At 54.2% G+C, this 12,548-nt stretch overlaps 1 protein-coding gene across 1 annotated transcript; it reads right to left on the bottom strand.

The window, feature by feature from the left end:
• Positions 1 to 650: 650 nt before the first annotated feature.
• On the bottom strand, positions 651 to 2,977 carry CCOS01_16388 (uncharacterized protein; the record flags this gene model as incomplete). Its single annotated transcript, XM_060464524.1, has 6 exons — positions 651 to 1,010; positions 1,118 to 1,381; positions 1,837 to 1,885; positions 1,950 to 2,167; positions 2,350 to 2,466; positions 2,747 to 2,977. The coding sequence occupies 6 exons, from the start codon at positions 2,975 to 2,977 to the stop codon at positions 651 to 653; spliced, it is 1,239 nt and encodes a 412-aa protein (XP_060305020.1).
• Between the last annotated feature and the right edge of the window lie 9,571 nt (positions 2,978 to 12,548).

Below are 12,548 nucleotides of genomic sequence, written 5' to 3'. Positions count from 1 at the left end.
TCTGGGTCTCCTTGCGACTTCCCAAAGGGCGCTACCGCACCGCAGCCACTGCGGCTCAACCACACATGTGGGCCCCACGATGCCCAGGTCGGGGTCGGGGCCCCGGACGAGCCACGGCCTATTATCCCCATCTCTGCCCCTGAGCCCTGGAAGTGTCTCTGAGCTGGTGCTTCCAAGCGGTCCGCGTCAAGCCGACATTTGGCCGATGGTGACGATGGACTTTTCATGCTCTCGGTGGACCCGGCTCTTGACCGACCATTGCTTCTTATCGGTCCTTAACCGCTGAATCTCTACCTGTGGCGGGTCGTCCGTCATATTTGGTGGAGTTGCACTAGTTTTTCCTTCCTCTGTCTTTTTTCTCTCGCCTCACCCTCAACTGTGAAGCTTGAGTATTCGTAACATGACACACTCCGTCAGTCTCGGAATTGGCTCCTGGTTGGGTTCATTTTTTTCATGACCAGTCTCCAAATTCGTCAAAGTCTGGGGCTGGGCAGCCTAGGCTGAGATTTTGCCAGGGCCGCCAAGGGGAAGGCCGTCAAGGGACCACATTCCGTACCGTATTATCGATTCATGCTCGTCCTATCTGTCGGCCAAGCTCCGGTCCTTCACCCGGAAATTTTCCACCATGGTCCCTTCTCCGCCATCTCTCTTTACTGCTCGGCCAAAACCTGGTCATCTCGGCCGCTAGTCGCTGCCTCACCCACATCTTCTGCCTCGTCGTCTTCGTCATCACCGTCGCCGCCATCGCCGTGGCCGTCTCCGTTGCTACCCCGGTCATCCTCGCTTTCGGCCGCCTGGGTCCCCAGAAGGATGTCTTCGCTGCCTTGCCACTGCGGCGGCGGGCCGGGAAGCGCCGACTCGTCTTCTCGTGCCCATCCGTATTCTTCGTCATCTTCCTCGCTATCGGGCACCTCGAGGCCAGCCTCTGCCAGCTTGCGTTTCGCTCGTGGAGCCGTTGGAAGGAACACCGATGGTTGGCTAGTGTCGTACTGCACGCCAACCAAGCCCGTCTGTCACGATAACGAGCCATGTCAGCAAACCACATAACCTCTTGCCTTGGAAACTCCGCTTTTGCGAAATTATGCCGGAATCGTGACTGCCCAACGAAAATACTGACCGCCTCAACTCTAAACGCCGCTGCGCTCTGCATCATGTCCGGCCCAGCCTTGCCGTCTAGCTTCTGCACACCGGCGAAGCATACAGACCACGGTCGCTCTTCCTTCCATACCCAGTCTCTGAACAGCACTACCCGCGTCGACATGCCCTGTTCCCATACCCCAGCATTAATGGATGGAATCAATGTCGCGCTCCGTTCCAACTGCATCTTGGTTGCACATTGTGACAGGACCACCACTGCGCAGTCGCGTGTTGCTGCTAGTTTCTGTAGGGCACTGGTAATATACTGCAAAGCTTGCAGCCGCTTCGCTGATAGACCTGGACCTGCATAATATGAGTAGACAACTTCGATCTGGTCCAGGACAACTGACCTTTACCGCGCGACTGATCTTTTCTACCGTCGGGCGCTTTAGGAAAAACGTGATTCACCAAAGCTGATAAGGAGTCTATCACAACCACAGCCGAATTCGCTGGCACCGTCGCCGCCGTAGGACGGCAGAGAAGTGCTATCAGGTGAGGCAGGCTGGGGCAGCTATAGTGTGCAAAGTGATTCGTGGCCGATTTCACCGCTTCGGGGTCTTTGGATGGCCGAGTTGATTCCACTGCCTCGATCACCGCGTTCAGTCGATGGCCGCAAACTGAATACGCACAATCTTTGATATGTGTGTCAGTCTCGTCGTCGTCTTCCCGTGCATGGTAGTATTAGATGAACCGACCTACCCACACAGCGCCATGCCTCTCGCATAGCGCATTGGCGACCAGTTGAATACTTTGCTGATGGGTCAGTCATGACTACATGGCGTCGTCTGCAGGACAGCATAATGGCAACTCACCCTAGGGCAGTCTTGCCTGAGCCTGGTGGTCCCCAAATCTCCGTAACCTGTCCTCTCTGGAGGCCTCCCCCGCTTGTCGGATCTGGTGCCTGAAGAGAAGAAGAAGATATGAGAGCCTCATCTAGTCGTCCAATACCTGTAGAGACATATCTAGCGACACCGCCATCTAATTCTTCCAGTGCGTCAGCGGCGGACACTGTAGGCAATCGATCTGCACTCTGTTAGGAGCTGTGATGTTTAGAGGACGGGGTCATACATGCGTGTGGAAGGGAGGTCGAAGCTAGAGATATCCTCCTGATGTATGGAGTGGTATTTCTCCATTGCTAGGACCTCAAATCTTGCCTGACGGGGTTTGATATGTCCCGATTGAAGGCGTGAGGTTGAAAAAGTCGCACAGTACGAGTCTGTGAACCTCACACGTGTTCGACATGAGGTCATCAGCCACACCCGTGGCAGGCAGACATGTGGCTGAGGGAATCTGCTCACCTTCTTGCAGGTTGCCTACCTCGAGGTCTACCTGCGTTATTTCAAGATATCTTACATCATCTTTTGGTATTTTCCCAACTTCAGCCCAAACTAAATCCCAAAGAACAAAACACCAGCCTTCATCATTCCGATGAGGAGCTGCGCTGCGATCCTCAAACCACAGTCGAGTAGACGTGCCGAGTCGCATCCAACCTCATGACTTTGACCGCCAGACCAGCGGCTTCAATCAAGCACCGACACCTCCAGAATTATCGTGGTTTCTGCACCTCTTTTTTTCTGAAACATGTACCTGTCATGAGAACGATTGGCACAAGATATCTTCCATTGGGAATCCTTAGTTGCCGCCTGAGTCCGTCGATGCTACTCAGTAAGACAAGACGTCTAATTCGAGCCGCCTCAGCTTTTGCAGCCTTCTGGTACCGACCATCCGGAACGTTCAGGACCTTTCCGGGGCCTTGGCCAAGTTTCGGACGACAAGAATCGCCAGCACTGACGGCAGTGTTTCCGGGCCAAACGGGTGGAACGTGGCCGCCAGGGTTCATTGCTCGAGTGTGCCGTTTTGCGTATGCATTTCCCTCGATTCCTCATCGACGGCTTCGCGAGTCTATTTTCACAGCGACTCGGAACGTTCAAGGACCCCTACGGTTTCACATCTTTCCAGACCGATAAGTCTAGCGAGCTTGGGCTCTCTGGTCTGGTATTACCTCAGACTCGTTATTGCCTGTAACCCTAGCGCTCGATTCTCTTCACTCGTGGTTTCACCTACCGGACCATATTCGATCCTGGTATCGACACTTACTACTGCCGGCAGGCACTGTGCCTGAATATGAGAAGGGTTGACTAGAACGCTGCTGATGGTAGCACTCGTTCGGGGAAAATGCCCCGGAAAGAGCCCCCAATCGCTTTGGCTCAATTATGCTCAATAATTCGGATTAACCTTCATCTATCACGGCATGATCCAACCTGGGGTTTGCGGGGTTTGACATGCTCAGGCTGAGGAAATTTCCGACTTGAGGCCACCCCCAAGTATTCAGGTGAACGCAACTACGTGTAAGTCGGGCCGCGAAGTGGAAAGCTAGTCTTCGTATTTGTACGGATACCCGGAATCTGACTCCGTACTACGTACTGACCGGTTGAATAGGCATTGCTCGGGTCGGAAATCGGAACGGCTAACCACAGAAAAGCCGGGCTTCTCACGAATGCACAGCAGGATCCTTGCGGAGATCAGAGATGTGTCCTACATACCCGACAGCGAGGGCCCGAGGTGCCTTACATGTATGCGTACAGTCACGGCTAAATATTGCCCTAAAGCCCGAGCCTCAACACTTCTCAATGCAATAGACTTCAAGGGTCTACCTGGCGACGGTGCTGCCAACTGTCAAGCATGATGGTATTCCGTACTAGGAGAGCATACCGCCTTAGCTGCCAATGCCCACAGCCTAAGGGCCATAGGTGGAAGTGTAAGCCACAATACCTTTACCTCTTCCTCTTTCCCGATATCCGAGCTCGGGTCGACGGATCACGTTATATTCCAGGACCCAGAGGCAACGAATCCTCATTCCTTCGCTGGCATTGACACCGCACACATGTCGTTCATCTTGCAGGCTGGGGTAAATTGCTGATGAGGACCCTTGGTGGCTGCTGGGGTCACTCGTCACGAGGTGAAGAGACCTGGGGTCGATCGTGGCGGGTAGGCGGAGTTTCTCTCATCCGCGGTTTTCATTCCACAGATTTTGTGGAGAGACGATATTGGGGCTCGGGCTACAAGTCTACGGCGCTTCAGATTGCCTGGAGTCGCCCGCTTACAGGTGCGGCTAACAGCCACCAACAAACTCTCGTTTTCGAACGGCAATTCTGGCCAGACCCTTTCACCTCTGCATGTGCGATGCAAGGTACGCGCTTCTCCAGAATTTACATGTGGAAGAATGTTACCGTTTCTCCAACTTGCTGAATGCGGTTCCAAGCTTTACCGCTGACATCATGCTAAGGTTTGTTCTCTCGCGAAAGGGGACAGATTGCTTCTGGGGTACCCCCCTCTCTATCTGCTTATCTTTCACATGTGATAGGAACGAGGGGCAATCCAGGGTTCAAAATCTCCTGGGCGATGTTCCGTTGAGGGACAACTCTCAGTGCCGTCAATTCGTCTGTTTGCATCTCACCTAAGGCATCTAGGATACAACAGAGATTTCATAAGCGCCACTCACATGCCGCCAGCTATTACCAAACCAAACCTCTGCTTCATGGGATGAGCAGTTGGCTTAATTGTTTGCTTGTGCTTTCGGGGAATCTCGGGATCTCGACCTCCCTCAGAAAACTGGGACTCGGAACCAAATCAACACACCACGTTCAACTTTCACACCTCTGGGCGTGCTCCCTTCTCTCCCCACACTTATCTACATACCCTGTATATCAACCCCCTAGTGAAGCGCCATCCCCGGCTCATTCCCACGCCTTCAGATATTGCCCTTTTCAGGAAGCTGGTTTCAAACACGGGCGTGTCCCGGCAAAGAAACTCGGGTCAATCTTCACCCAAGGCAGAAAGCACATGATACCGGTACGACCCTTGGCCCTTGGATTCTAGCTTCAAGAGCTACCGCCTTGGCCTCTCCAAGTACTTTGCGGGGATGTTCAAAGTGAAGGGGAGTCTGGGGAAGCATGGGCAGATCCAATCTGTCTCTGAAGAGCTCGGTTCATTTCCGCTCGACCGTCGAACGCAGGAAGCAACAACTGACTCATGCTGGGCGAGTCTCGCAATCGATTCTGAGGACAACTGCGGAAGCCCACAGTTCCCCCGAGAAAATTGAGCGATAATGCGCCCGCTGGCGGCATTGCGAAGTCTTACAAGAGCCAGTCATTCCGACGCTTGTCCAGAGTTTTAACCAGTGCACTCTTTGAGTTCATAGCCCCGGACTCTGGACTTGCAGGTCTTATCTTTCAGCCGTCATGAACCCGGTCCAAGCGAGACACGGAGGTTTGTAAAGCAACAACAGAAACGCCCAAGTGAGGGCGTCCGCCCGCGGTGGAAACAGCGAACCAGCCAGCGGGGTTCTCCCCGCGCGAACAACAACGGGCCTGTCTCACACAACAGCACGATACAAAGCAAGATGCAACTCAAGCCCCAGGACTATGCATTATTGCTATTGTTGCCGCTGTTAAAAATGTAGAGGTCTCGCAACCCCCGCGCATGCGGTACATGCGTGGTATGCAAGTTCGTCGTTGCAGCCCCGCGAGATCCATCGGAAATTTCGAACATATTTGGTGGAAGCCTCCACAATCATGCGATGAGCGTATGATTCTTCGCATGTCACAATTGCGTCCCAATCCGGCCGGAGGGCGACGCAAGCTATGCAGATACATGTGCAAATTGGAGTGGTCATTTTCCAATGGCGGTCGAGATATGAAAGCTTTTTCTAGGATAAAGACGGGAGTCCATGTTAAGTTGCGGGCGAGCCTCGGCGACATGTTCAGAGAGAACTCACGAGCAAACCATATCAATTTAATTGTGGTCTCGACATCAACAAGGATAGCCGTGAAAGCTATCTGTCCACTGCATAAGCTTTATCTCTTTGCTGGGTATGCTGGGGAAGGGGACGAAGCAAAGAGCCGCAGGCAGAGTCGACGTCCAGCTAGCTGATACCCGACTCGAGATTGGCGCCTTCCCGTTTTTTGATACCCCTGAGAAAGTCACGACTCGACAGAGCACCCTGGCTTGTAGATTGGACAACTTCCATTCGCTAGTCCGCTATCAATGCTCGTCAAAATGAACGGAACAATACACGACATTCGGGATTCTGCACGACTAACCAATCAGCCAGAGAGGGCTTGGTTTGGCGTCCGTGGGCATGTCTGCGAATACCTAGATATCTTGCCATCCCTGGAAATACGAGTAGCGCAGCAATCAGACGTACCGGCCAGCCAGATCTAGACGTGGAGAAGTCCGGGGGCGGGATAGAGGTGTGTGTAGCGGGAGAAGAAATTCGACAGATTTCTGGACTCTGGAGTCTGGACTTCTAGAGCAATGGGGCGTTGGAACTGTTTGACAAATCCAATAGTGGAGGTGTCGTCTCCATGGCAGTTTTCCCTTGCCAAACACATTTGTTTCCATCAAACGAATCACCTCACTCTGTCGACCCATGCCATCACAGAGTGCCTAGGCGCCCCGAGAATCAACAGCCTGACTCGGTTTACACACGGCTACATCGCGATAGCAATGCCATGTTTGGCGTACCGGAGCATGCTTTACGCCATGGCTCACGGGCTCGGAGCCTCTCGTCCGACGAAAATCAAGCAATCCACCGGTGAGGAGAAAGAATCTGGGGATGAGAGATCTCACAGCACTGGGTACCCCAAATCTTGGGAACATGGTCAAAAGGGTCTCCCCCGGAATTCCCGAATCGAGCTTAGCGCACCTCGCAGCCCGAGGGACGGTACGGAGTAGGCACCTGGATAGAAGGAAGTTTGAACTGGAAAGGCAGTTCAACGCCCGGCCGACAATCTGGCCAGCTGGGCGCCCGTGGCACCTGGGGTTATCGCATGCAATTACGGACCTGGCGCTACTGCGCAGGGAGGCAATAGAGGATGTGGCGCCGCTCGAAGATCACAGGTCTTGCGACGCCAATGGGAGACCTGGTGGCTTGATGGCGATATCCTAGGACCAGAGCTTCGGATGGTTGTGGTGACACGACGCCCCCACGTTCTGTCCCATTTGGATTATGGGGGAGGCTCTTTTCTGGCTAAATGAGGGGTCCTTGGTCTTGCAATTACCGCAACGAGGGCACCCTTCTCCGATGCTGGATCCTGGAGGAGCGACGCCTCTCCTGTCGCTAGAGAGGATGCATTCCCGCTTATCCGTCGAAGACAAAAACGGAAACCCGAGGCTGGGAACATAACCAGTGCTACATAGCGGCTCATGGAACAACGGTACAACATAGGCGGGACTAGAGTCTTTCTGAATCTTGCTCCTGAGAAGGAAAGAGTCAAATGTTCTGATTCCGACGAAGGTCCGAAGCTCGGCGGCGATAGCTGGTGACTCGGTGAGCGCGGCTTCACTACGCAACAGCCAAGGGATTGCGGAATTTCATACGCCATTGCGTTTTCGCAGACCGAGAGGCGAGCCGAGGGCCAGCGGAGCCTGTTGTCCTCGGCCAGTGACTACCGAGGGCTGCCGAACCGCAGAAGCGCCTACCCTGTGTCAAGCCTAGTGCTCGGTGAACATATGCACAGGGTGGAGGAACAACAACCAAGCCGAAGAGAGTCCAGAGAGCCCCAGCGATTACGGATACTATGCGTCTTATCTATTGAAGATCACGTCTCGCGCTGACGAGCGCTGAAGAAGTCACGATGCGATGCGGAAATTTGACTCATCTGCGACAAGGCTCTTTTCTCGCGCTTAACGCGCTGCGGAGTCGTGACAGGAGACAACCGAGACACACAAGGTTGCAAGGTCGAGAATCGCACCAACGAATGCTGATTCTCTTGTTGGCCTCATTCTTTGACTGGGTCGGCTGAGAGGTTTGAGATTTGAGACTCATCTTGGGCGGCCCGGATGACCAAGGCCCCATTCACATTGTTGTATTGCGGTGAGGCAGATCAACTTGTGTGGAGGTAATTCTCTTGTAGGGTGTCTGGTGATTTGGACGCCTGGTGGCTTTCATGGTGAAGAGAGACAATGTGCGCAATGGCTACTGGGGATCCGGTACCGCTCCAGACTCTTATCTCGAAGGAGGGAAGCTAAGAAGCAGCGGCCCCCACACCCCCGCCGGGACCCCGGTGTTGAGGTAAGGGCTCGGAATTGCGATCCAAGGACGCTCGTAAAGACGGGCCAACACATTGCGATTCAAACGAGCCGCTCTCGCTGGGCTTTGCTCGGCCCTCTGAGTGACAAGGCAAGAGCAAAGTAGGGCGACGAGGCGATGGGCAAGAAAGCAGATATCTCGACTTGGGCCGCAAAGTTACATCTCAAAGCGGCGCTTGTGAGTTGGTACAGTCACCATTTGCTGGCTGCCTCTCATCCGCTGGCCAACAGTTCTCATCGTCTTACCAGTGCAAGCGCAATGAAGCGAGGAGCCCCCCACACCGCGGGGTTACAGTCCCGACATCATCTCATGGTGAGCTGAGGAAGTCGAATCGCGGCACCGTGCCAGCTCGGACAGGCTGTCCTGCGCCCTGTGATACGACCTGCACAAAGATAGGTCTACCTATAGACGCCTGAGGACCTGCCGCAGGCTCCGAGCAACGATACACGAGGACTGCGGCTTGGGCGAGGAAGAACAGCATCGAACAAGCTTATTGGGCTCTGTCTCTTGTCTGTATGCGCTTCGCCTTGCTTAGGCCTGACTGACAATGGCGGCCATGCCACGATGCGGCCTGGATTGGCACCGCGGCAAGGGGCATGGACGATCCCCCGGTCGGGATTGAGGCGAATTGAAAGCCGGCATCCTCTCTCCTCAGCTGATACTCGTGAGTTGAGGGCATGATTGGGGATTCCCCGTGGAGAAGAAAACGAAATATTGTCTCTGTTTGGGCCGACATCTTCCCCCAGATTTCCTTCTTGCCAATAAATGCAGGCGCCCGCGGGTCAAGGTTGTGCCTTCATTCCCACGGGGTAAAAACTGGCGATGAGCGGAGAGCCGGGACAATTGTGCCATGGGCGAGGTGACTTGGGCGGCACATTGCGTGACGAGGGGTCTCTTTTCCCCCTGCATTTTTCTTCTCCTTCGTCTGCCTTCGTCGTTTCCTTTTTTTTCTTTACTTCCCTGAATAGCTTCCCAAGAACGTGGCGGACCAATCAGACACGAGGATGGTGGCACAAGCTTGGGGTTTATCAAGAACCAAGCCACCACTCACTTCCGTTGCCTCACCGCCCCCCCGCGTCCGCCCACACAGAAATTGCAAGTCAGGGTCGTTGGTGAGGACAAGCCGGGACCAGGCTGGGGGATGCTAATCTCGGTGGCCTGGGGAAAGGAAAGCGGGATGGCCAAGGGCCATGGGATGAGATGGGCGAGGCGTGGAGGGAAAAAAAAAAAAAAGTCTCTTTAAGATTACTGACGATTGTGCTGCCCACGTTGCACAAGGGCCATGTCGTATTATTCACGATGCTCGCCCCATCGATACTCCGTCCTGAGCAGATAGTGACCGCGGAGAACTAAGCACGTGTCGGCAATAGACCGAGATGTGGTTCACGATGTCTTTAGAAAATTGGTGCTGGGTCCTGGAGGTCAAAGTGGTGTGGGGATTCTCGAGCGGCGGGATAGCGGCGGCGATGCCAATACGGGGGACCACGACTGAAGTGCTGAACCACGAAGGGGGCGGACGGATACATTGGGTGGATAGGCAATATTGCGAATGAGGCCGAGGATTCACCACGGCCAAGCTAGCAAGTCAGGCAGGCCGCAGGGCACCGTTTGAGCATTCCCACCACGGCCGCCATACCAAGACGGACTACGCAGACCCGGCATGACAAAAAGGAAGAGAGAAGATTTTTTTCTTTCCTCACAGTCCTACGACTATTACGGAGCACCTACTTCTGCTGAGGATAAGGGTCCCTATGCCTCTGGCATGGAACGATGGTGTAATAGTGCACCATGATTTGGGCCTTGGGCGGGAACGGTGAAGGATGAGGGTGTGAAGAGTCGGAACACACGATGGGCACCAACGGAAAGAAAAAAAAAAAATCCTGTCTGCCTGCCTGATTGCGCACTTTGCTGACCGACACGGCGGTATGGTTCCGTTCCCTTCTTCTTGTCTGCCTGTGCTGACTACTGCGGAGATAATGGTGATGGTGGTGGTGGTGTTGGCAATGATGGCGGTGATGATGCCACCACGATTTGCCTTTGGGTACTACAGCAGAGGTGCTTGCCTTGTCGGATGGTGCCAACAGAGCCGGGCATAGCACAAGGTAAAAAGCTAATGATGAGCACAACTGTACGGAACGCAATCCGTACTCCATACAGAATCTGTATAGATTGACAGGTGAAAATTATGGACCGGAATACAACGAGGCGAAGGAAGAGAAAGAAAAGTGTGGGTGAAGGGGAAGAGCTGAAGAGAGAGGGTACGTACTGATCCCCAGTTTCCCCCGACCTGTCGCAAAACCACGTCGGTATCTGATGGTGCGCGTACCTTACCTTACGGAGTACCTCTCGCTCTGGTGCGGAGATACCTGATGTGCTTCAGGTCTTGAGCTTGGATAGAGGTACTCGGGTACTTCCTCGTCCGAGGCGGGAAAAAAAAGAGCATTGGATCCATCTCTAACAGGGCCGATACGTACCGATCTCTCCGGGAGAGCAGAGCACGTCGCTCTTGGCTTTTTCCTAGAGTGGGGTTGGAATTGTGGAGAGTGGGGTCCAAACCCCCGGCTGCGACACGCCCTTTCTCTTTCCAAAGTACACGCCTCTTCACTCCCCGTCCTCTCTCGGGCTCTTCCTCTCTCCCCTTTCACCCGCGTAAATAACGTATGGGAAGAGAGTCAGTATTGGTTTACCTCACGCCCCCCCCTTCTTCCCACCCACATGCTGGACTCCCTGCTGGTCATCATCGTTGACTTCTTGCTGAGGTTGTAGCGGCGTGGCTTGTGGTTGACGACACACACTCGCAGTTTCACACACACCAGCGCGCTCTCGCGGTATCTTTCTCTGCCTCTCTCTTGGCTCCTGTCTGTGAGGTAGCCCTCATCCACACAAGTCTCACACCCGGTCTATTTTCTTTCACAGGTGCTCGCTGCCGCCTCCTACCACGGTAAAACATCTATCCCTACCTGGCAGTCATGACTGGCCTGTTCCTCCCCCCGTTGTCACTTCATCACGGATATCTTCCGTCTACGACGTACCTCATCCAGTCCATGGCGGTTTAGCCAAGCCTTTTCCCCCGTCTTTTACGCTCGTCCTTCTGCGAAGCAACCAGTACTCCGTACTTCGTCCCCGTACCTTACATACCGAGCCTCTTCCAGCCCTGTCCGATTACTCCACGGCTGCCGCGGCCGGTGTGAATCTGACAGTCTGGGATTCTGTGTCGAGTGTCGACTAACGAATATCCAGCCGGTAGGTACCCCATACTGTACACCTCCATACCTACCGTAGAGAAGTACCGTACTGCCGCCGATGCGCCCACAAGGTATAGCTGGGCCCCGCCGCGCAAGTGCGCTTGCTCTCTCTGATGCTGGCGGGTTTGACGCTGAAATGGGATTATGGGGTGAGAGGAAGCCATGGGGGCCCGCATTCGCACCCGCACCCAAAATCGAACCCCGTCATCCTTTCCACAAAGTACCGCCCACTTTTTGGTGTACCTTCCCTCTGCGCCGGTATTGGATCCGTATTTTGCGTCGTAGTTGGTGGCTCCCGGGCTTCTTCTGGTGCCCTTCTCTGACTATTCGTTAGGTAACTGGGGGAGACAAGTTTGTATCAAGAGCCCCGTTTTCTTCTCTTGGGGAGCCCCAGAAGGGCGTAGAGACACGGTTACAAGTATGGCCAAGCATGAGCACGAGCAAAGAAGACCGGGGGGGAAGATTCCAAAAGACAATGGTGCGAATTCAGTAAAGAGTAGACTTCCTTAGCAAACCTTGGCTGGCTGAGGTCGAAACTCACACATGGTAGATTGCAGAGTGTATCTACACATTTCAGTACGGGTTATTCAGGAGCCAAGCACAACTTAGGGAGTACTTGTGCGGTGTACCGTCCATGGGAAGCCAGTCAGGGTCGGGACCGGGTCCAGGAAGTCTTCGTACAGGGACGACCAGTTTCCAACAAGGCCAGGCCGAGGAAGTAGGTGAGAATGAGAGTGAGAAAGAGCGTCCGAGAAACTGCCCACGCCCTGCTCTGAGGTTCCTTCCCTTGCCCTTCTTCCTCCCCATTTTGTCTGGTCTGGGATTGGGACTGCGATTGGGACCGCCCACACCCCATCCCGTCATCCACACCGTCCACACAATCCACACCCTCCTCGCCGTCTCTCTCCCACCTCGTAACTTGGACTGGAGGTGACTTGCACACACACCTCACTCCCCACGTCTCTTTCTCTCTCTCTTTTTTCTTCTCTCTCTCTCTTCCTTCATTACCTGCTTTCCCTCTCTCTCTATCTTGGGAATACCGTAGCACCCTGTGCCTGTCTACCTCCACGCAT

Source organism: Colletotrichum costaricense, assembly GCF_030867565.1.
Source record: "Colletotrichum costaricense strain IMI 309622 chromosome Unknown Scaffold_29.1, whole genome shotgun sequence".
NCBI lineage: Eukaryota > Fungi > Ascomycota > Sordariomycetes > Glomerellales > Glomerellaceae > Colletotrichum > Colletotrichum costaricense.
Note: the sequence above shows the minus strand (reverse complement) of the source record. Positions and strands in the feature narration are given on the sequence as shown.